Below are 25,731 nucleotides of genomic sequence, written 5' to 3' on the forward strand. Positions count from 1 at the left end.
GCACTTCTACTTCCATCCGCTCTCCTCCATTTGATCAAGGAAAGGATTTCCTTTGGCCTCTCCCTTCAGCCCTCCAACCTCTGCATTCAGCCATCTTTCTCTGTCTGTTGGAGATGTGGCCAGTTGTCTGCAGCTTTCTTCGGTGTTCAGCAACTTCCTATGGTTGATGCTTTGTATTCCAGGGGCTGCACGTCTCGTGCAGTTGGTGTTATGTTAATTACTTACAAACTTCAAAATGAATTGGTTTATAACTGTCACATGTACTGAAGCACAGTAAGAAGCTTGTTTCTCATGACAACCATACAGATCTTTTCATTACGGCAGTACACTGAGGTAATACAATGTAAAACAATAATAGAATGCAGAATAAAGCGTTGCAGTTATAGAAGAAGTGCTGTACAGGCAGACAGTAACGTGTAAGGCCATAATTAGGTCCATTGGGAGGTCAGGAGTCTAGTTTATTGTACTAGGGAACTGTTCAATAGTCATAACAGCAGGATAGATGCTGTCCTTGGGCCTGATGGTAGGTGCTTTCAGACTTCTGTATCTTCTGTCTGATAGGGAGAGTGGAAGAAAGAATATCAGGGGTGAACGGGCTTTGATGACGTTGACTGCTTTATAGAGGCAGCGAGAGTAAGACAGCTGGAAGGGCAGGGGGAAGGGGAAGGAAGATAGCTCGAAGGTGTTTGGTAAGTACAGGTGGGTGGGAAAAGTAAAGAGCTGGAGAGGAAGGGATCTGATAGCAGAGGGGAGTGGAGCACAGGACAAAGGGAAGGTTGAGGGTACCCAGGTGGAGATGATAGGCAGGTGAGAAGAGATAAGATGCCAGAGTGGGAAATAGAAGAAGAGGGGAGAGGGAAGGAATTTATTTTTTACCAGAACATGAGATCAGTATTCATGCCATCAGGTTGGAGGCTACCTAGATAGAACATAAGGTGTTGTTCCTCCACCCTAAGGGGTCTCATTGTGGCACAATTGGAGGCTATAGATAGACATGTCAGAATAGGTCTGGGGATAAGAACTGAAATAGCGTTCGGCAAATTCCACTTTTTTACAAATGGAACTGAGGTGCTTGACGAGCCATCCCCCAATTACAGCGGGTCTCCCCAACGTACAGGAGGCCACATCAGGAACACCAGACACAATAGATGACCACAGCAGATTCACAAATGAAGTGTTGCTTCACATGGAAGGACTGTCTGGGACCCTGAATGAAGGTGAGGAAGGAGGTGAATGGGCAGGTGTAGCATTTTGGCCACTTTCAGAGATAGGTGCTGGAAGGGAAATTAGTGGTGAGGGACAAATGGACAAGGGAATCACGGGGCGAGCGATCCCTGCAGAATTCGGGGAGAGAGGCTGAGGTAAAGATATGTTTGGTGGTAGGGTCCCTTTGGAGATTGTGGAAATTGTGGAGAATGAAGTGTTGGATGTGGAGGTTCATAGACTGTAAGTAAGAACAAGAGGATTTCTATCACTGTTACGGTGTTGGGAAGATGTGGTGAGCACAGACATTCGGGAAATGGAAGAGATGTGAGTGAGAGCCGCAGTAATGGTAGAGGAGAGGAAGGAGGAATTCCCGGAAAGGAAAGTTGCATTCTGGAAATAGATGCAGTGGAGGCAAAGGAACAGAGAAAAGGGAGTAGCATTTGTACAGGAGATAGGGTGGGAAGAGGTATAGTCAAGATAACCGTGGGAAACAGTAGGTTTATAAAAGCTGTCAGTTGGCAATTTTTCTCCAGAGGTGGAGGCAGAGAGATTGACAAAGTGGAGGGAGAGCTCAGCAGGGGTGCATGAAGCAGCACCAATGCAGTTGTCTATGTAGCAGAGGAAGAGTTGGGGAGCATTTCTGGGGAAGACTTGGAGCATGGACTGTTCTGCGTAGCCAACGAATAGGCAGGTGTGGCTGGAACCCATGCAGTTGAAGTGGCTGTCCATGGCTATCCCTCAAGTCTGGAGAAAGTGGGAAGAGCCAAAGGAAAAATTGTTGAGGGTGAGGAACAGTTCTACTGGGGGAGGAGGTTGGTGGTGGAGGGGAAATGGTTGGTTCTTTTAATGAGAGAGAAAGTAAGATTCATTCCAATATTTCTAATCAGTGGCTATTCATCATAATTCAGAAATGAACTAATTTCTGAGGCTTTGTTACTTTGGAAGCCAATGATTTGATATAGATGGTCATGGATCTGTTATTGTTCAATCACTGACACTTACAGAGGAAACCAATAAAAGAATCAGCAATAAGCAAATTGAACTGGGGCAAGAATCTGAAGATACCGGAAATCTGTAACAAAACCAGAGACTGATGGAAGCACTCACTATACCAAGTTGGTGTATTGAGTTAATGATCTTTCATTGGGATTCTGGAGAGCGGTACAGGTGAAGAGAACAGGAAGAATGTCTGTGCTAGGCTGCAAACTGAAGTTACCAAGGCAACAATATCAGTCAGAGATAATAGAGCAGAGAGAAGTTATCTGAAGCAGCAAGATACAATCACATCTGTGAAATAAGGAATATTGGTGGTTGCCCTGTGGAGAAAGAATGGTTAAAATAAATCAGGCATACACGCTACAGTTACATAGAGTTCATCTTGGACTCCTTCCCCTCCCACCTTCTTATTCTGGCTTCTTTCTCCTGCCTTTCCAGTCCTGATGAAGGGTCTTGGCCCATTAAGGACGCTGTTTCGAAGTACAGTACTGACATTGGAGAGGGTTCAGAGAAGATTCACAAGAATGATTCCAGGAATGAAAGGGTTACCGTATGAGGAACGTCTGGCAGCTCTTGGGCTGTATTCCCTGGAGTTCAGGAGAATGAGGGGGGATCTCATAGAAACTTTCCGAATGTTAAAAGGCCTGAACAGATTAGATATGGCAAAGTTATTTCCCATAGTAGGGGATTCTAGGACAAGAGGGAACAACTTCAGGATTGAAGGACATCCATTTAGAACTGAGATGCAGAGAAATTACTTTCATCAGAGGATTGTAAATCTGTGGAATTTGTTGCCACGAGTAGCTGTGGAGGTCAAGTCAGAGATAGATAGGATCTTGATTAGCCAGGGTGGGTGAAGGCAGGGGAGCGAGGATGACTGGAAGAATTGGATCAGCCCATGATTGAATGGCGGAGCAGACTAGATGGGCCAAATGGCCTACTTCTGCTCCTATATCTTATAAGTCTTATGGTCTTAAAAGTGCTAGCCCTCTACTTTTCAATACACAAAGCTCTAATTGTTGTGTTTGGACTCTATATATCACATTTACTTTCAGTTTGTCTTTGGGAGTCACTTTTTCACCTGTGAAAGTCTTTAGCATTACTGAGGTCTTCTCTAATGGTATCTTAGAAAACAGCCTGTTATAGTCAGCCTCTGAAATCATAGACAAAGCTGACCCTTTATCCAGCTCCTTTTTCAGGTTTACACCAGACACATCTATCACGATCCAGATGATTTTGTGACCTGCTTCAGTTATATTATGAGAATCAGGTTTATTATCACCGGCATGTGTCATGGAATTTATTGACATGCAGTTTTAAGCATGACAGTTCACTTTTGTCAGACTCTATGCTGTTTGATTTTGTTTTACATTCAGTAACTTTATCTATTTGCTTAGTTTCATGGTTGAGACTTTTCACTCGGTTGTGCTTTTTGCCTGCTTTGCACACTCTCTCTGTGTGACTTTGTCTGACACACTTTCTGCAACATTCAGGGACGTTTCGTGCATTTCACATTCTAACCTCCTTTTCTGTAGTTCTGCTGCAGCCCCTAATGATGTTGCAATGGTCAATGCCCTTTCTAAGGTTTGGTGTCTTTCAGATAATAGGCTCTTTTGAGTGCTTTGACTATGCATACCACATACTGGCTGATCCCTTAATGCCTCAGAAAGTCCATCTCTAGAGTCACAGTACTAGGTTAATTTTCACTGTTCTGAAATGTATTTAGAAAGGCTTTCAGCTTTTGACTGACTCCTTTTCTGAAATCTAACTCCCTCAGCTATTACCAGTGCTCTAGGGCTCAAGTGATTTTGTAAAACTGTAACAATTGTGTCAAGCGTCTTGCCTGCTGTCTTTTCAAGAGTTACAAGTTGCATAAGAGACTGAATGTGCTTGGGCCTGTTAAGCTAAGAAGTGTGGGGCTTTCTTTTGCCCCTCCACGTTGTTTGCATTTCAATACATTTCCACCCTCTAGAGATATGACTCCCAACCTTCATTAGTGATATCAAATTTCTGAAAAATGTAAGTTTATTAAACCTCATTTTCTAGTCATTTAGTTTATCTGTTAGCCATGCCATCTTATTCCCATTTGCTGTGAGTCCTGATATTATGTAGCAACCCCATATGTGCTACCTTATTATATACCTTTGGAAAACGCATAAATACTACATCTACTGGTCTCCCTTATCCACAACTTTAACTAGATCTTCAAAAACCTTTATTCAATTTGTCAAACACGGTCTTCTTTCATAAAATCATATCTAATTATAAAAATGAAGTGACCTATTAGCACATTTTGCTGGCAAGCTGCCTATTTTGTTAAATAGTGATTTATTGAAGAGATCCCTGAGGGAATTCATATTTGCAGTAAGTGTAGGATTGTGGAAGAGAGTGTTAGAACAGAGGTTATGTGTTAGGACAGAGGTTATGTGATGCTTGATAGAAGTGATTTTAATAGAGGGGATTTGGGAAAAGCAGTTCCCCCTGGCAGAAAATCACATCCTGGTGAACACATACAGTGTATTGAGGTTATCAAAGGCAAAAGGAACTTTGCAAGGAAACATTTTTTTTAGACATGGCGATGTTGCAGTGTTAAACAGTGTGCAAACAGGTTGACCAGTAACAATTAAAAGAGGATTGAGCAAACAAAAAGAGAATGATGACCCGGCTATGGCGTGAGAGTAGAAGATAGATTGATTAATTAGATAGATTGACCATAGACCTGACATACGCTTAAATACAACTATTTATTATTCTATAATTACTGGACATTCTCATGCTTATTCTGGAGTGAGATCATTATAATGAAGTGTTCTTGAATATTCTGGATTGGTAAAGGGATTAAGAGTTATGGGAAGAAGAGAGGAGAATGGGGATGGAAAGAAATCAGTCCTGTTTGAATGGAAGAGGGGACTTGATGAGCCAAATGTCTCTACTCTGCTCCAACATCTTATGGTTTTTATAAGTGAGGTAAATTTTGATGGAAGACTGAATTGATAAGCATCAATGATCATGGAAATTCATGCAATTGTCAGTCCACTCTTCAAGAAGGGAGAGAGGTAGAAGAAAGGAAATTATCGGCCACTTAGTCTGACCCCAGTGGTTGGGGAGATGTTGGAGTCAATTGTTAAGTGGTTTCAGGATACTTGGAGACACACGATAAATTAAGCTGTAGTCAGCATGGTTTCCCTAAGGCAAAATCTTGCCTGACAAGTCTGTTGGAATTCTTTGGAGAAATAACAAGTAGGAGAGTCAAAGGAGAATCAGTTGATGTTGTGTACTTGGATTTTCAGAAGGCCTTTGACGAGGTGCCACACAAGAGGCTGCTTAAGACATTGAGAGACCATGGTTAAGGTATTGGCTGATTGGCAGGAGGCAAAGAGTGGGAAGAGCCTTTTCTGTTTGGCTGCTAGAGACTAGTGGTGTTCCATAGTTCAAAAGTTCAAACAAATTTTATGATCTGAGTTCATATATGTCACACCATAGAACCCTGGGATTCATTTTCCTGTGGGCAAACTCAGCAAATCTATAGATTAGTAACTACAACAGGATCAATGAAAGATCAAGTAGAGTGCAGAAGACAATAAACTGTGCAAATGCAAATATAACTAGCAATAAATAATGAGAACATGAAATAATTAGATAAAGAGTCCTTAAAGTGAGATCACTGATTGTGGGAACATCTGAATAGATGAATGTAGTTATCTCATTTTGTTCAAGAGCCTGATGGTTGAGTAGTAGTAATTGTGGTTGAACCTGGTGGTGCAAGTACTAAGGCTCTTTTACATCCTACCCAGCGAGAAAAGAGCATGGCCTGGGTGGTGAGGATCACTGATGATGGATGCTGCTTTCCTGCGACAGCATTTCATATGGATGTGCAGGATGGTCGGGTAGGCTTTACCTGTGATGTACTGGGCCAAATCCACTACATGTTGTAGGGTTTTCCATTCAAAGGCATTGGTGCTTCCATACCAGGCTGTGATGCAGCCAGATAATACACTCTCAACTGCTCATCTATAGAAGTTTGTCAAAGTTTTTGATGTCATGCCAACTTTCTGCAGAATCATAAGGAAGTAGTGGTGTTGCTGTTTTTTCTTCGTAATTGCTTTTACATGCTGGGTCCACAAGGGTCTGTGTTGGGATCACTTCTTTTTATGTTATATGTCAATTAGAGAATGGAATTGATGGCTTTGTGGCCAAGTTTGCAGACTATACAAAGACAGCTGGAGGAGCAGATAATTTTGAGGAAGTAAAGAGGCTACAGAAGCTTAGACAGATTTGGAGAATGGGCAAAGAAGTGGGAGATGGAGTACAATGTCAGAAAGTGTATGGCCATGCATTTTTATAGAAGAAATAAAAGCATAGCCTATTTTCTAAATGGAGAGAAAATACAAAGATCTAATGGAGTCCTCATCTCATTGAAAACTATTGAATATTGAAAGGCCTCAATAGAGTGGATGGGAGAGGGTGCTTCCTATGGTGGGAGTACTAGGACTAGAGGGCACAGACTTTAGAATACCAGAAAGTCCATGTAGAACAGAGATGAGAAGGAATTTCTTTAGACAGAGAGTGTTGTATCTGTGGAATTCACTGCCATATGTGGCTGTGGTGGCCAATTCATTGTTATATTTAAGGACGAAGTTGATAATTAGTCAGGGCATGAAGGGATATGGGGAGAAGGCAGGGGGTCGAGATTGAGAGGGAAATGGATCAGCCATGATGAAATGGTGGAGCAGACTCAACGGGCCAAGTGGCTGAATTCTGCTCATGTATCGAATGATTTTATGGTTTAAATTGACTCAGCACGCAATCTTTCTTGGATGTCCAGATCAGCATCAAGACCCTTCTGATCTGAATATTTATCTATCCAGTTATTACTAGGGGAAGTTAACAATCCATTTAATTTCTGATAGAGTTACAGCATTTTACTGCCATCAAGAGCAAAGTTAGGAGAAAATTTAAAGCATTAATTTAGATTCTGTATTTTGTGGACAATGAGATGTTTACAGCTGGTCAAACTTCAGAGCTGCAATCTGTTAGGAAGTTTATTTCACAAGATAGGACATATCTGTCTCAGTTAGTGATAAAATTGACCAGCCTATTAGTAGCTGTTAGGCTGCTCCAGCCAACACTCTTTACTAGTTTCAAGAACTGGGACATTTTGAGGAGATTAGCTTGTTTTCCATCCCTGCTGCTGCATCCTAGGTCTCAGGCAGAATTCAATATTTGTTTAGATTCTTTATGTGCTTTCTTTTGAGTTGTCCGTTTTATTTCCACACCTGACATGGTGTGTGGAAAAAAAGAATAAATTTGGCATTTGTTTTCAATTCTTGTTGAGTTAGGTTTGACAACTTTAATGGACAAAGATCAGGGGAGCAAACTCTCTGAAATGGTGGATGTTATTTTAAACACTATGAACAAATATCTTTGGGAACAGATTTTCACTGTGTTGAGAAGTGATGGTGTTAACCTTCTGACCTTGCTTTAATCCAATCACATCAAGCTGCTTGGGGCCAAGAAGGCTGGTTTGAAAATTCAATGGAAATATACGTGCTGTTGTGTTCTTTATACGTACTGTGGGTTGCTAAGAACAAACCATATTCTGGAAGAATTAAAACTAGAACGTTTATTTACAACAGCAAACAGCAACCACGTTTTCACCATACAGTTTCTAGATCATTCTGTCATTTCTGTACATGCTCCCGACTCTGTCCAATCACGTTCTTACACGTGACATGTGATATCATCACACGTGCCTGCAGATATAACTTGCTGGAGGAACTCAACAGGTTGAGCAGCGTCTGCAGGGGAAAGAAACTGTGGATGCTTCATATTGAAATGTTGAATTTGGACTGAATCAATGGCTCTTCAAAATTCAATAGTATGGGTCAAATGCTGGAATCATCGCTGTTCAACCCTACATTTCATCACTTATATGGATTCAACATGAAGGATTGATCTCACTGGCTCTCTATTTTTGAGAGTTTCCAAATCAGAATCAGGTTTACTATCACTGACATATGTCACAGAATTTGTTGTTTTGTGGCAGCAGTACAGTAGAAGAAACAAAAATTATTATAAGTTTCATAGGAACACCTCCAGAACACTAATCTTCAAGGACATAATGCAAAAGTTTCAATGCTAGAATAAATCTGACAACACCATAGCTGGCGCCAGAACTTGCATCTTCCAAAGTTGTCACTGTGTTTAACCATTTTTGACATTCAGAGATTGATTAGGGGGTGATTAAAATTGAAGTAATTAATACTAGAAAAATGTAAATGTTTTTACTAGTTAGTTGAGTAGCAGAAAATACTTAAAGGTGTTAAACAAAAGAAAACCAAGGTAAAATAATTTAAAAATAAATTAGCTCATGTTTTTCCTCATATTCACTGAAATGAAAGAGATCTTATAAGATAGGTTTATACCATAAGACCATAAGATATAGGAGCAGAATTAGGCCATTTTGGCCCATCGAGTCTGCTCCACCATTCAATCATGGGCTGATGCAATTTTCCTCTCAGCCTCAATCTCGTGCCTTCTCCCCGTATCCTTTCATGTCCTGATCAGTCAAGAATCTATCAACTTCTGCTTTAAATATACATAAAGACTTGGCCTCCACAGCTGTCTGTGCCAAAGAATTCCACATATATACCACACTCTGGCTAAAGAAGTTCCGCCCCATCTCCATTCTAAAAGAAAGCCCCTCTATTCTGAGGGTGTGTCCTCTGGTCTTAGACTCTCTCAACATTAGATTCTCTCCATGTGCAGTCTATCACAGCCTTTCACCATTGGATAGGTTTCAATGAGGTGAACCCTCATTTTTCTGATTTCTAGTGAATACAGGCCCAGAGCCATCAAACATTCTTCATATGACAAACCATTCGATCCTGGAATCATTCGATAGGCTGTTCCCCAGCATAGCAGCTAATTGCCTTCCTCAAAATATTATTAAATATGATATCTGTGTTGTATAGTCCATGTCCAAGTAAGTAGAATAAGCTGCAGGAATATTACTCTGTTATGAAATAATAATAATATTAATATTACATATTAATGTTCAACTGTTAAAACCTGAATATATACAAGCAATTTTGTAAATTTAAAATAAATGTATATCCAGGATTTGTCACTTTTTCCTGACTTTGTAAAACAGGAACTTCTAGTTTTGAGATTATGCAGAGAGAGCTGCAGATGTATTGCCTTATACATATGGTCTAATGGTCTTATGCAGTAGATATGTGTAATGTTGTAAAGAGATCTGTGAGTCTAAGAAGAGGATACAGTAATTACAGTAATTTGTTGCAACGGTATAGCAACAAGTCAGAATGAATATGAACCCAATAGTGTGCCGACTAACTGTAACAATAAATGTTCTTCTTGCATGCTAATGGTGGATAAGAGACAAACCACACAAAACATTTTCTCCTGTTCTCTGCACATGGTAAACATAGAAATCAGATTGTCTGAGTAAATCTGGCAATTGCAGACCACAGAGCAGGACTTAGATAGAAATTAATAAGAAAAGATATTGTAGTGATCTACTGAAGGTCAAGCAGTGTCCGTGGACACCTACATTCAGTCTGCAGGGGTGACTATGAGCATCCAGCTGTCTGTCTGTTTACTTCTCCATCTTACTCCATGTCTGGCTTCATTGTCTTTACTTTCTGATGCTCTTCCAGGAATGGAATCAGAGCTTCTGAATAGGCGTTCAGCTCCTGGCTATTGTGATAGAAAGTTATCTACCTAGAATGTGAAATCTGGTTTTGTAGTGGTAGTTAATAGCGTTAATCCTCTGCCACTCAGTGAGTCACTCCCACAAGGGAGGTGTTCACATACTGTACAAGCACGGTTGTCACTGAAGTTGAGCTGAATGTCCTGCATGCTGATATCCTGGCGTGCTCTGCAAGCATGACATTGTGTCAGAAGTGGTTGATCATTGATGAATTGGTGCTACAGACCAACTGAGATCCCCAACAAAAAATAATTTATGATAAGATAGATGTTTGCATATCCAGAGAATTATCAACCTAAACTGCCTATGGTAGTTTGCTAACTGTATGCAAGAGCTGAGAAAGGGACAGAGTTGCTAGGCAACACCTTCAAGCTACACCCAAAAGTGGATACATTGTAGTAATCTGTGAGCCACTAGTCTGGGGAAGTGCACACACACCCAGACGCAGTCAGAGAAGTCAGTCAAACTCTCAGGGAGAGAAAAGAAGATTTTTGAAATCCAAATAAACAAAATAATTAACTAACTAACAGGAAAATGGAGCAAACACATCTACTCAATTAATAAAGCCCGCCAAGACATTTGATTTCTCCAATCCAGGTGACTTTGAGGGATGGCTCAGGCACTTTGAGAGATTTAGGGTTGCAAGCAATCTCACTTAGGCTTTAGAAGAGCATCAAGTGAGCACACTGATATATTGCATGGGTGACAAAGCAAATGGTATCATGGGTGGATTAGGTGCTCAGGAAAAGGAGAACAAAACAGAGCAGGACTCACAAAACGCTGGAGTCTTTCCACGGATGCTGCCCGACCTGCTGAGTTCCTCCAACGCGTTGTGAGCATTGCTTTGACCCCCGCATCTGCAGATTATTTTGTGTTTACAAAACAGAGCAGGACAAATTCAAAGAATATTTCACAGGAAAGCAAGATGTGCTATATGAGAGGACAAAGTTCAGCTCCAGAAAACAGGAGCCTGATGATTTTATCACAGCATTGTATGCCTTGTCTGACAACTGCGCATATGGAAATCTGAGCAATAAGCTCATTAGAGACAGGATTGTTGTCAGGCTACTGGACATCAAATTGTCAAAGAGATTTCATTTGCAGACAAATCTCACTCAAGAGAAATCTATTACCATGGTCGGGCAGACTGAGGATGTTCATTAGCAACAGGCAGAATTCAGACACGAAAATGATACTGAGGTAAACCTAGAAGTTGTACGAACAAGATACGGTCAGAAAGACTACAGAAAGAGGTGACAATAGAGCTCAGCTCAAACAAAACAAACAAAAGAGCAAGTAAAATATCCAACTGCAGGAGATGCAGTAAGTCTCCATTCCACGTCAAAGAGCTCTGTCCAGTAAAAGAAGTGAATGCCACTAATGCAACAGAGTTGGCCATTATAAAAGCCAGTGTCACTCAAAAACAGTTCACCTGGAGGCTAAAGAAGACCATAACTCAAATGAAGAGAGAGCTTTCCTTGGAGCTCTAGATTCAAATAGACAAGGCTGGTGTCCTACAGTTTAGTTGCATAATGAGGCAGTGGCATTCAAAATGGACACTGGGGCAGATGTCACAGCCATCCCCGAATGTCTGTTCAGAAAACTGGTGAAGAAAGCAGGTATAGTGCTAAACTCAACAAAGTAAGTGCTCATGGGGCCAGGGACCCATAAGCTCAGTGTGAAAGGAATATTTATAACTTCCATCTGTAATGATGAGGAAAGTTAAAAGAGGATGTTTATGTGGTTCAGAATCTTTTCTCACCACACTAAGATGACATGCCATCAAGTAGCTGAATCACATTGCAAAGTTGGGTTCACACTTAGCAATGCTCAGTGGCAGGAGAAGTAGCTGGAGCTGTTCACAGGCCTATGGGTACTGAACTGAGGCCAGAAGTGATGCCTATTCTCTGACCACAGCAAGATGTGTATCTGTCCCATTGATGAACAAAGTCTAAACTGAACTTAAGAGAATGGAGGCTCTTGACATCATAACTAGAGTGACAGGACCTATTGGCTGGTGTGCGGACATTGTTCCTGTTCCCAAGCCAGCTGGCACAGTGAGGATCTTGGTTGATCTAACAAAACTGAATGCAGTGAGGTGTGGGAAGTTTATTCTGACTTCTGTTGAGCACACTTTGGGTATGCTAGGTGGAGCAAAGTTCTTCACCAAACTATATACAAACTAAGGGTCTGGCAGATCTGTTTAGCTCCTGAGTCACAGAAGCCCACAAGCTTTATCACATTATATGGACGCAACCCTTTTAAGAGACTCCCTTTGGCAACTCATCAGCCCCTGAACTCTTTCACATAAGGATGAGGGACTGGAAGAAGTAGTCTGTCACATGGATGATACACTCATCTTCGGAGGCTCAGGTGAGGAATATGATGAGAGTGAAAGCTGCCTTGGAGAATCTGAAACCGGCTGAATCACCCTGTGCAAAAAGAAATGCATATTTGCAAAGTTGGAGGTGAAGTTCTTTGGCCACCAACTGTCCTCAGAAAGAGTGCAACCAGATTCAGACAAACTGGCAGGAGTTTGGAAGATGAAGTGACTTGGTAAATAGCATGGTAAATCATCTGGGAAAGTTCATTGCAGATTTTGCAGAGAAAACAAAGCCACTACATGACCTCCTGTCCCAGAGAAATGTTTCGAACTGAGACACACCACAGGAGAAGTCATTTTCATCACTTAAAGCAGAGCTTCTCTCTCTGACAACATTGACATTTCCAGATCCAAGCAAAGCAACTAAGGTCTCAGCAGATGCCTCTTCCTTTGGCCAAGGGACAGTACTCATGTAATACTGCAGTGGTGAATAGAAACGGCTGACTCCTCTTGAACAGCATTATGCCCAAATCAAAAAGGAGATGCTGGCTCTTGTGTGGGCTTGTGAACACTTCATTTGCTACTTTATAGGCACTAAATTCCTAATTGAAACAGACTACAAGCCACTTGACAGCCTCCTCAGTTCGAAACAATTGGATGACTTACTTGCATGTCTGCAAGGATTCAGAGTGAGGCTTATGCGATACTATTATGACATGTCCCCAGCAAATTTTTCACAACACTAGACACTCTATCGAGGTTGCCATGCAAAAGTGAATGGCCAGAAGTTGACTCCGCCCTCATGCAAGATACCATCATCTATTTAGCTCAGAATGCTTTCCTGCATCACTGAATAAACTGGACGATGATTCACGGTGAGTTGAAAATGGACCAAATCTGCAGCAAGATCATGAGTACGGATGGCCAGTTCTTCCAAGAGGACCTCACAAACTTAGAGCTAACTGGCTTGAAAGAGTCATACTCACCACTCTTGATGGTTTGCTGATAAAGGACTTCAGAAACATCATTCAAGCTTCAATAATGCCCAATTCATGAGTCAACTCCACCAAGGATATCAAGACTTCAAAAAATGTCACTGAAGAACAAGGCAATCCATGTGGTGGCCTGGTCTGAGCACACAGCTGGGAGATTATGTGAAGCAATGTGAAGCATGCAGAAAACTGCACAACAATCTTGCTGAACCTCTCTGTCCCATGGAATTCTCAGACTTACCATGGCAAGTTGCAGGCACAGACATTTTCAAGCTGAAAAGAGACTAATACCTTCTCATTGTGGATTACTACTCTTGGAATGTTGAGGTGTCTGAGTTGTCCTCTACATACTCAGCAGCAGTTGTACACCATCTGAAAGCTGTATTTGCTCACCATTGAAAACCCGAGACAATGTTCCACAATTCAGCTGCTCAGAATTCAAAGCCTTTGCTAGGGACTACGAATTCAAACACCAGACATGATGTCCACAGTACCCACAGGAAAATGGAGAATTGGAAAGAGTACTGCAAACTGTTAAGATTCTCCTACTGAAGGCAAAAGATCCCTACAAAGCACTGCTAGCTTATCACTCCACACCTCTTGTGAATGTCTTAGTCTATCAGAGCTGTCAATGGGCTCAGACTGAGATAAGCCTGCCTATTCTTCCTTACTTTCTCCAACCTCACTTACTGAACTTAGAGAAAGTGAGAAATATTAAGATTACGCAGCGTGAGAAAATGAAAGGCATGCATGATCTCAGACAGAAAGCAAAACCTTTGATGGCTGCTCAGGAGTGGTGAAGCTGTTTGGGTTTCAGACCGATTCACCAAAGGAACAATAGTCCGGCTGCAGGCACCACCATCGTTTGTGATCAGAACATCACTAGGGGAAATCAGGCGGAACAGGCGTGCGTTCCTGCACCTTCAAAGTCCGTGAAGGGTAGAGAAAAAAATAGAGAGGTCTGATCCTTATGATGAGACCCACCTACCTTAGGTAGACAAACCTGTTCAAGAACCTCTATCTGCTCCAACACTTCCAGAAACCTATACCAGATCAGGTTGTTTATCTGTCCCACCTCAGAGATATACTCCATAGCCTGATGGCTTAGGGCAAGTGACGAAAGAGGCAGAATAATCCTCTCACTTTGCCGGAGTGTTCAGATAGTCTACCCTGACCTCCATTAGATTTAGTGTTTTTGAAAAAGAGTTCTATTGTTGAAAACATTTCACAAAATAAGACTGTTCTTAAAAGAAGAAGAATTGGTGAAAAAAGCAGGGAAACAATAAGAGAGTGGAAGACCGTTAAAAACAAAGAGAAAGACAGTTATAATGTTGGCAATTCTTTTTCATGGTTATGTAAGGAGCATAAGTTATGTCCTATGGGTAAAGTGAACTGAATCACTCAATTTCTGTGACAATGATTTTAATGCAGTTCTATAGAAAAGAAGTACAAACCTAGCTTTTCCTTTTCTTCAAGAAGGGGAGATTTTAACAGTGCCATGTCTACAGCACTAAGTTAGCCACTCCCACATGGGAGGAGTTCACATACTGAACAAGCGAGGTTTTCTATCAAGTTCAGCTGAGAATCCTGCATGCTGGCATCCTGGTGTGCTCTGCACTCTCCCTCAATAATGAATACAACAGTTTTTGTCTATACAGATACTGCCTGACCTGCTGGATATTTCCAATCTGCTCTCATATTTCCTGCAATAGAAGGTCACAGGTTTAGATGTGGGGGGAAGCTCAACAGGTCAGCAACTATGGAGAGAAAAATAGAGTTCAGGTCATTAGAAGCAGCAATTTTAGGAAACATAGGAGGAGAAGATGGCGGCATGATGGCAGCGCGCACGGCCTCTCCGGTGATGAATATCTGTAATCTGTCAAGTAGGGGACCGTGCACAATTCTGATTTGATGGAGGCGGACGTGAGAGTACGGAGGAACATATGGAAAACTTCTGAAATGCCCACTTCGCTGCCGCTGCTACTGTGTGGTAACCAGAATCTCCGGAGCAGAAGGCCTTGAATCCTCGGCTTTGCTTGTTTCAGCGGCCGGGGTGAGGTTGAAGGCGCTCGGCAGAGGATGGCGCTCGGGAGGTTGTATCAGAGGGGCTGGTCGGAGGCTCGAAGTTTTCGAACGGACGGACTCAGTGTCCGCTGTAGTCGGCTGCTTCCAATGCATCAGCAAGTTGACGGTGCCTGGAGGTTTATGGCAGGGAGTTTCTCCCTTTTGCAACCTGCTATTGGGGACTCCGGAGTCGATCGACTCGGGGACTTTTGAGACTTTATTTACCGTGCCCATGGTTTGTTCTTCATCAAATTATGGTATTGCTTTGCACTGCTGTAACTATATGTTATAATTATGTGGTTCTGTCAGTGTTAGTCTTTGGTTTGTCCTGCTTTCTGTGATATCACTCTGGAGGAACATTGTATCATTTCTTAATGCATGTATGCATTTCTAAATGACAATAAAAGAGGACTGAGTGTTCTCTTATATTTCAGGGAAGGGTGAAGGGATAGTATAGATAGAAGGTGAGTGGAGAGAGAAAGAGAGAGGGGGAAGGGAGGTTGAGAGTGAGATGTTCAGAGAAAGAGAGAGGGAGATTGAGTGAGAGAGATTGAGAAAGAGAGACAGAGAGAGAGTGGGAGAGAGAGAAAGAGGGAGAGAGGTTGAGGGAGAAAGGGGTTTAGAGGGAAAGCGGGATAGATAGAGAGGCAGAGAGAGAGAGGAGGTTGAGAGAGGGGACAGAGGTTGAGAAAGAGAGAGGTTGAGGGAGAGAGGGGTGGGAAGCTGAAAGAGGGGGTGGGGGGGAGGTTGAGAAAGGAAGAGAGGGGGAAGGTTGAGAGAGGGAGAGAGAGGAGGGGAGGTTGAGAGAGGGAGAGAAAAAGTGGTTGAGACAGAGGGGTGTTGTGGGAGGAAGAGAGAGCGGAGGGAAGTTGTGAGAGGGAGAAGGGGAGAGGGAGTATCTAATTTATGGATCTATTTCTTTTAGAGCAATGATCCTCCACTCAGCACAATGTATTGATCTGTTTTCTGTGCGTGCGTTGTCTATGTATGTGCTCTCTCTCTCTCTCACTGCAGTGTGAATACACCAGTTAAAGCCATCTACCATGTGTGTGCTTTTATCTAATATTTACGTAGTTGTGCACAGACACAACAAAAAGGCGATAAGTACAAACCTGAATGTCAGAAAATAATATGAACTGCACCGACAGTTAAAGGACGAAACATCGACAGTTAAGTAGCGCAGAGAAGGCTATCACAGATGCCAACAAAGGTGTAAAGGCCAATTTATACTTGTGCGTCAAATGCATGGTGTAGCCGCGTACCCTACGCTGTATCTACACCAAACCCTACGCCGTAGCTTAACGTACACCTCTCCCAAAATGTAAGTACGCGTCACGGCGACACAGACCGAACAACTGTGATTGATCCCCTGGGTAGTATCACATTTCCTCCTACGCTGCAATAGCTTGCCATTGGGCGACTGAAGGGCAGGGAAGGAACTCTGGCTGCAATGCTTTCCATAAAGCTTTACTGACCTCCAAAATTATGGAGGACACATTTCACTTGACGCCAGTTTGCAGCTACAGCCTGTTGACTTCCTCCTGAAGCTAAAACTCGAATGGTGATTGCCAGTCTCTGAGTATACTGTGCGTACACTGATGCGAAACAAATGGTTGGAAACGATCAACCAAATCGTCAAATCTACCTGCCAACATCTGAAAATATTTGAAATGCATTTCCTCGTCCATGTCTCTCAGTGGCCGGACAAGTACAGAAAATTCACCCTCCTTCAGTTTCAGTCGCCATTATTTGAAGTTTGAGTTTCTTCATGTTGAGTTTCAACACGAAGAAACTCAACACAGTGGCATAGAAACCCCATCGCCATTGGCAGTGAATTGCGGAGCGACGCTGACACACCTACACACAAATATAAATGCTCACAACGGTGTAGCCCACTTGCGTAGGCTGCGGTGTATGGTGCAAAGTAACAGTGAAAGACACACTGAAGTTGATGATTTTATCTTCCTACGCGGAATCTTGTCACCGATACCCTCCGTGTGGTGATAGACAAGGAATTAACTATCGTTGAACCAAAGTCCCATCTGGATCTCCGCTTCAAAGGCGAAATGCCTCACATCTAAGAAAGACATGGCTCACCCCGCAATCGGGGTAAAAAGATGCGACCCAGAAACGTGGACTGGGCAGCTCAGTACGAGCCCTGACCACGTCAAGCGACGCACCCCTCACGGAAGATGTTCTGCGTTTGTCCAGGACCGTGCTCAATCCAAACGACAAAGCGGGCGAAATGTCATTGCCGGAATTGTGAGAGCCGCGATCCAACGGCTGCTGGCTGGGAGGTAGCGGCGAGAGCGGATGCAAGTAAGAGGGCTCTGAGATTTCTTTTAATATTCTTGCATTATAGTTAGACACGTCTGAATTTCGAAGAAGAATCTTTAACTAGTTTAAGCTTGAGAATATTTATTTACTTGAATATGTGATTACTGAGTGAAAGCGTCGTTTACCTACCTGTCCCCGAGATGGTTATTTGCTAACACTGATTTAGAAATTTAGAAATTCGGAGCTGTACAGGGAAATTTTAGATTATCTGTTGAGTTAATTCTAAGTGGAATTAAGGAGAATCAGACGCGGAAGAGAGGCTAGAATGTAATTTTATTTTTGTTTTGAACCGAAATAGAAAGTTCCGGCTTGTGGATTCTGGACGATGGGGAGCCGTGAGGCCCTGGAGGAGCAGCCGCCGGGTGCAGAGGGCTGGCGGGACGGCGCCGACAACCTGACGGTCAGGCAAAGACTGTTGGAAGAGCTGGGTAACCTGTCTGCTCAGTTCCAAGGCATCCAGCTTATCCAGTCCTTCAAACCGCTCATCATCCCGTGTTACGGGCTGGTGGTCTTCATCGGAATCCTGGGCAATTACCTGCTAATTTACGTGATCTGCAAGACCAAGAAGATGCATAACATCACCAACTTTCTCCTGGGCAACCTGGCCTTCTCGGACATGCTGATGTGCGCCACTTGCGTGCCCTTCACCTTGGCATACGCCTTCGAGTCCCGGGGATGGATCTACGGCCGCTTCCTGTGCTATTTCGTGTTCCTAATGCAGCCGGTCACCGTTTGTGTCTCGATCTTCACGCTAACGGTGATAGCCATGGATCGGTACCGCGCCACCGTGCACCCTCTCAAGAGGAGACTGACTATCACAACCTGCGCCTACCTGCTGGGAGCTATCTGGCTTCTAGCCTGCCTGCTGGCCACGCCAGCGCTGGTTCACACCTACTACGTGGAGTTCCCTCATCAGAGGCTGACCATCTGCGAGGAGTTCTGGATGGGTATGAAGAGGCGCCGCCTGCTCTACGCCTATAGCACCCTAGTAATCACCTACCTGCTGCCCTTCACGCTCATCTCGCTGTCCTACCTGCGCATCTCGGTCAAGTTGAAGAACCGGGTGGTGCCCGGGAACATCACCCAGAGTCAGGCGGAGTGGGACCGAAGCAGGCGCCGGAAGACCTTCCGCCTCCTGGTGCTGGTGGTGGCCGTTTTCGGTCTGTGTTGGCTCCCCCTGCACCTCTTCAACCTGATCAAAGACATGGACATCAATCTGATCGACAAGCAGTACTTCAACCTGATCCAGCTGCTGTGTCACTGGGTGGCCATGAGCTCCGCCTGTTACAACGCTTTCATCTACGCCTGGCTGCACGACAGCTTCAGAGGCGAGCTGAAGAAGATGTTGAGCTGGCGGAACCAGAAGGTGGCTCCGACCGTTCACTGCGTCATGGCCAGCGGGGTCCTGTGACAGGCAGGGGTGCAGAGACTGTACTACAGTACCTCACCGGAGCGTCCTGCCCTGACAGACATTCCGCGGGGTCCGTGCGAAGAGCGTACCGAAAGACACCGAGTCTGCTCCGAGACCGAGTTAAAGTTTCAGCTCGGAGAATCTTCCTCAGATCGCCTAACGGGGAAGATATTAGACATTCCGAGGAAGATTCTAGATTTCAAATTGCAGGACCCTCGAGCGAAAGAGAAAAACAATCTGCAGGAGAAACTCAGCTTGTCGAACAATGTCTGTGGGGGGAGGGGGAATAATTGTTGGCGTTTCGTGCTCCGATGTAGAGTTTCGACACGAAATATCGATTAATTCCGTTTCTACCACAGATTCTCTTCGAACCGTTGAGTCAGTCCCTCCTACAGATTGTTTCGCCTTCTACTGATGCTGCCTGACCTGCTGAGTGTTTTCCAGCGTTTTCTGTTTATATTTCAGGTTCCCAGCACGGCAGGTTTCGTTTATCGTACGTTCTGATCGTTGTGTGTGTGTGTGTCTGTGTGTGCCTATTTGTGCGTATATATGTGTGTATGTATGTTTATACATGTGTATTTGTGTGTGTCTGTGTATCGGTGTGTGTATTTGTATCTGTGTTTGTATTGTGTATGTATATATATTTGTGTGTGTGTGTGTGTTTGTGTGTTTGCGTGTGTGTGTGTTTGTGTGTGTATGTGCGTGTTTGTGTGTGCGTGTAAGTTTGATCTTGTTTATCTGCGTGTACATAATTTAACGTATATCTGTCTGGGAAAGATCCGGGGGGGGGGGTAACATTGAAGGATGATATTTTGTTTCGCGTTATGGGGTCCGTGGTCTCACACTCTCTCGTCAACTCTTGTTGTTTTTGTGAGACACAAACAACGATCGGTGGTCAAAATGTGTCCAAGCTGAAATATCCCATACTTCGTCCTAAAATGTAGGGCATTTCAGTTTGAGATGTTGTAAATTCACGGTACCTGTTGTAACGCGTGAAGGGAGCAATTATGTATAAAAAATCTATTTGTATCTATGAACAGTGGTTAAACTGGCAAAGAACGTGGAAGAAAATCATTAAACTGCCTTTGGCAACTGTGAGGCAGTAGAAATATCTGTTTCCAGTTCGTTTAAAATATAACACGATTTCAGGTGGAATCACAGCGGAGCAGCTGGCTTTACAAGGTTATTTTACTTGGTAAATGAAGATTAAATAGACGCGAAGACACCTTTCAGCAGAGATCAGAGTCTAGCTGGAAGAGGGCAGGAGCTGTCTCTGAAGGTGGTCCGTATCTCTAACCCCACCAGGCTGCAGAGTTTGAAAGTCTGCTTTCTCCTCCTAAAACATCTTCGGCTGCTATCCTCCCTCAAAGTCACTGTTGCCCGTCTTCATTTTTGTTTCGGGTCGATCAACAGGAGTAAACTCTGGTGGTTAAAATACTTTCAACCGGACTGTTACTCTGGTGACATTCCTGCGTTTGCAATGCAGTTTACATCGAGTAGAAGTTCACACACAAACTACCGGAGGAACTCAGTATGTCAGAGAAGGGTTTCGGCCCGAAACGTCGACTCATTTCCACAGATACCGCCTGACTTGCTGAGTTCCTCCGGAATTTTGTGTGTGATGGTCTGGATTTTCAGAATATGCAGAATTGCTCATATTTATAACGAGTAAAGATTATTGTCCTCGGTAAACTCGCTAGAATATCAGAGAACGCAGATTTCAAACTGTGACTGTAATATTTCCAAAAAATCTTCAGGGCGAACTGCTTTCGGCAGATGCCCTGTCCCACTGCGCCCCTCACATTTTACCTCCCTAATCGTCATTTTTTTTTTTGCAACTGAATCGCTCTCCGTGCGAATCCCTTTCTGACCCGCGAGAACGGATTAGTAAACGGAAGCCACCCCGGCAGGGAGAGGAGTAGATCAGATCAGAATAGTTTCTTGTCATATACGCCAGGGTGCAATGAAGTTCCTTGCTCCCGTGAAGATGTCAGTAAACAAGCAATGAACTCAGGCCGTGGAACGCAAAGATTGCAGAGCTAATGTCTATAGAACCAGTATTGGTCCACTAGTGTGAAAAACAGACACTGCATCCGTTTTTGCACTAAAACTAAACCACATGCTGCAATAGTGATACAGGCTGTCAAAAGCGCTCGGGCTATGCAGCCAGGACTGGAACTAGAATCGAAGAGGCCATTCAAAGGCACCCATTTCATTATTTCAGTATATATGCAAAACCCGATGTAAATTGCAAGAAAACTATTGCCTGGCTTGGTCAGACTGAGGCAGCTTGATAAGTTTATGCTGTTTCTTCCCACAATCCGCTTTACATCATTGTACCTCCATTCAAAGTTCAAAGTAAATTTACTATCAAGTACATACTTGTCACCATATACAACCCTGAGATTCAGTTTCTTCCAGGTAATCACAGTAAATATAAAGACACACTATAGGATCAGTGAAAACTACACACAGAGTCCAAATAACCCATGTGCAAAAGAGAACAAATTGAAAAAGAAAATACTGCAGTAATAATAATAATAAGAAGAAGAAGAAGAAGAAGAAGAAGAAGAAGGAGCAGGAGAAGGAGAAGGAAAAGGAAAAGGAGGAGAAGAAGAAGAAGACTATCACTATTGAAAAAGCTAACCAATGGAAGACTATCACCCTCCATGGAAGACATTCCCATGATCTGAGTAGACCAGATGTTAACAAGGAAGCATTGAACGCCTGGTTCGGAGTTCGAGCCCCTTTCCCAGAAACAGACGGATTCCTTTTGGCAATACAGGACCAGGTGGTTACACAAAAAATGATCAAAATACATAATAAAAGTCCAACAAATTCAGGATGATAAATGTAACATTATTCATCAAAAGCTTGCTTTAAAATACAAACTCATAAATGAAAGCACACCTTAGGATATATACAAGCCTGCTACTGTTTTAGAACCATAGTACCACAATACCACAATACCACAATGCCCTCTTTGATTGGAGTACTGTGCAGACACATTTGAAGCATTCCCGTGCAAGTCCAGTGAAGAGCTTTAAAAAGCCAGTCTCTATGAAAAAGGAGGGAGAGAGAAACCGGGGAATTATAGACTGGTAAGGCTGACATCAGTGGTGGGGAAAATGCTAGAGTCAGTTATCAAAGATGTGATAACAGCACATTTGGAAAGCGGTGAAATCATCGGACAAAGTCAGCATGGATTTGTGAAAGGAAAATCATGTCTGACGAATCTCATAGAATTTTTTCTAGTAGATGTAACTAATAGAGTGGATAGGGGAGAACCTGTGGATGTGGTATATTTGGATTGTCAAAAGGCTTTTGACAAGGTCCCACACAGGAGATTAGTGTGCAAACTTAAAGCACACGGTATTGGGGGTAAGGTATTGATGTGGATAGAGATTTGGTTGGCAGACAGGAAGCAAAGAGTGGGAATAAACGGGACCTTTCCAGAATGGCAGGCAGTGACTAGTGGGGTACCGCAAGGCTCAGTGCTGGGACCCCAGTTGTTTACAATATATATTAATGACTTAGATGAGGGAATTAAATGCAGCATCTCCAAGTTTGCGGATGACACGAAGCTGGGTGGCAGTGTTAGCTGTGAAGAGGATGCTAAGAGGATGCAGGGTGACTTGGATAGGTTAGGTGAGTGGGCAAATTCATGGCAGATGCAACCTAATGTGGATAAATGCGAGGTTATCCACTTTGGTGGCAAGAACAGGAAAACAGATTATTATCTGAATGGTGGCCGATTAGGAAAAGGAGAGGTGCAATGAGACCTGGGTGTCATTATACACCAGTCATTGAAAGTGGGCATGCAGGTACAGCAGGCGGTGAAAAAGGCGAATGGTATGTTGGCATTCATACCAAGAGGATTCGAGTACAGGAGCAGGGAGGTACTACTGCAGTTGTACAAGGCCTTGGTGAGACCACACCTGGAGTATTGTGTGCAGTTTTGGTCCCCTAATCTGAGGAAAGACATTCTTGCCATAGAGGGAGTACAAAGAAGGTTCACCAGATTGATTCCTGGGATGGCAGGAATTTCATATGATGAAAGACTGGATCGACTAGGCTTATACTCTCTGAAATTTAGAAGATTGAGGGGGGATCTGATTGAAACGTATAAAATTCTAAAGGGATTGGACAGGCTAGATGCAGGAAGATCGTTCCCAATGTTGGGGAAGTCCAGAATGAGGGGTCACAGTTTGAGGATAAAGGGGAAGCCTTTTAGGACTGAGATGAGGAAAAACTTCTTCACACAGAGAGTAGTGAATCTGTGGAATTCTCTGCCACAGGAAACATTTGAGACCAGTTCATTGGCTATTTTTAAGAGGGAGTTAGATAAGGCCCTTGTGGCTAAAGGGATCAGGGGGTATGGAGAGAAGGCAGGTACAGGGTTCTGAGTTGGATGATCAGCCATGATCATACTGAATGGCGGTGCAGGCTCGAAGTGCTGAATGGCCTACTCCTGCACCTATTTTCTATATTTCTATGAAAGAAGAGTGCCATCTAGCAGAGCAGTCATCGTGGGAGCGGCTGTCATTGGAGTGGTCTGAATCAGAGTGGTAAGGCTTTGGTTCAACTGGTGGAGAGAAGGTAGGTAGGTAAGTTCATTCCTTGTTTCTTCATTGACTCTTGGGAGAATAAGGTTATGTCTACAGAGCCAGTGATCTGTTCTGGGTGTCAGATATAGGATTTCTGGGAGACTTTCAATGTCCCCGATGCCTACTTCTGCACCAGGTGCATTGAGATGCAGCTCCTTAGAGACTGTGTTAAGGAACTGGAGTTGCAACTCGATGACCTGTGGCTTGTTAGGGAAAGTGAAGAGGTGATAGACAGGAGCTATGGGAGGAAGTCATGCCAAGGCTCCAGGAGACAGATAAATGGGTGAACATCAGATAGTGGAGAGCACCCCTGTGGCCATCCTCTTCAACAAGAAGTACTCCATTGTGAGTACTGCAGGGGGAGGGGTGGTGCGGGGGACATACCTGGGGGAAGCAGCGGTGGCTGTGCATCTGGGACTGAATCTGGTCCTGTGGTACAGAAGGGAATGGAACTGAAGGGGATGGCAATGGTGATGGGGGACTCCAGAGTCAGGTGGACAGATAGACAAAAAGCAAACACGGATGGTAATTTGCCTTCCAGGGAACAAGGTCAACAATGTTTCTGAACGCATCCACAATATCCTGAAAACGGAAGGTGAGCAGGCAGAAGTCGTGGTACATATTGGTACCAACGACATAGGTAGAAAAGGGTGGGAAGTCTTAAAAGCAGAATACAATGAGTTAGGAAGGAAGCTGAGAAGCAAGACCTCAAGGCTAGTAATCTTGGGATAAATGTGTGGCTGAAGAATTGGAGCACGGAGCAGGAATTACTGTTTCTGGATGATTGGGACCACTTCTGCGGCAAGTAGGATCTGTGCAAAAGGGACAGGTTGAATCCGAGGAAGGCTAATACTCTTTCAGGCAGGTTTACTAGAGCTGTTGGGACTGGTTTAAACTAATATGGCAGGAGGATGGGAACCAGTATGACAGAGCTGAGGAGGAACCAGCAGGCAGGTTTACAAGTAGATGATGGGTGGAAAATGAATGTAAGGAAGGACAAGCCTTGGGTAGAAATGCAGACAGAGCAAAGAGTTAAGTTGTACCACAGAGGCAAAATTCAAAAGGGTGAAGAATGCAGGACTGAAGGTGCTGTGTTTAAATGTGCGTAGTGTTTGGAATAAGGTGGACGAACTCGTGGTGCAGTAAGAGATTGGTCGGTATGAAGTTGTGGGCATCACAGAGTCATGGCTGAAAGAAGGCCAGAGTTGAGAGCTTAACATCAAAAGATATACATTGTATCAAAAGGACGGGCAGAAAGGCATAGACGGTTGTGTGGCTCTGTTGGTAAGAGATGGAATTACATCTTTAGAAAAAAGTGACATAGGGTCAGAGAATGTTGAATCTTTGTGGGTGGAGTTAAGAAACTGCAAGGATAAAAAGCATCATTGTGGGAATCGTGTGTGGGCCTCCAAATAGTAGCCAAGATGTGGGGTTCAGATAGTGAAGGCAGCTGGAAAAGGCATGTAATAAGGGTAATGACACAATTGGAATGGGCGACTTCAGTATGCGAGGGGATTGGGAAAATCAGGTTGGTGTCAGATCACAAGAGAGGAAATTTGTTGAATGCCTATGAGATGGCTTTTTAGAGCAGCTTGTGCTTGAGCCTATTTTGGGAAAGGCTAGCTTAGATTCGGTGTTGTGTAATAACCCAGATCTTAATAGAAAGCTCAATGAAAACTAGCCCTAAGGAAGTAGTGACCATAATATGATTGAACTCATACTGCAATTTAAGAGGGAGAAGCATAACTCACATGTATCAGTATCACAATGGAATAAATGGAATTACAGAGGCATGAGAGAGGAGTTTGCCCAGGTGGATTGGCGGAGGATACAGGCAGAGATGGCTAAAGTTTCTGGGAATAGTTCACAAGGTGCAGGATAGATATGTCCCACAGAAGAAGAAGTTCTCAAATGGAAGGGGTAGGCAACCATGGCTGACAAGGGAAGTTAAGGACTGCTTAAAAGCCAAGGAAAGGATAAATTAGGTGGGAAAAAATGAGTGGGAAGTTGACAAAGGCAACTAAAAACCTATAAGAAGGAAAAGATAAAATATGAGGGCAAAC

General features: G+C 43.4%; 1 protein-coding gene across 1 annotated transcript; it reads left to right on the forward strand.

Moving 5' to 3' along the window:
- Nucleotides 1-17,975: 17,975 nt before the first annotated feature.
- LOC134359114 (prolactin-releasing peptide receptor-like) lies at nt 17,976-19,061 on the forward strand. Its single transcript, XM_063072083.1, has one exon. It carries the CDS (start codon nt 17,976-17,978, stop codon nt 19,059-19,061), a length of 1,086 nt encoding a protein of 361 aa, XP_062928153.1.
- Nucleotides 19,062-25,731: the final 6,670 nt, after the last annotated feature.

This window comes from Mobula hypostoma, chromosome 19 (genome assembly GCF_963921235.1).
Source record: "Mobula hypostoma chromosome 19, sMobHyp1.1, whole genome shotgun sequence".
NCBI lineage: Eukaryota > Metazoa > Chordata > Chondrichthyes > Myliobatiformes > Myliobatidae > Mobula > Mobula hypostoma.

What these genes read in the sequence shown, in the direction of transcription:
- LOC134359114 (XM_063072083.1), top strand. Translation starts at nt 17,976, where the DNA reads ATGGGGAGCCGTGAGGCCCTGGAGGAGCAGCCGCCGGGTGCAGAGGGC.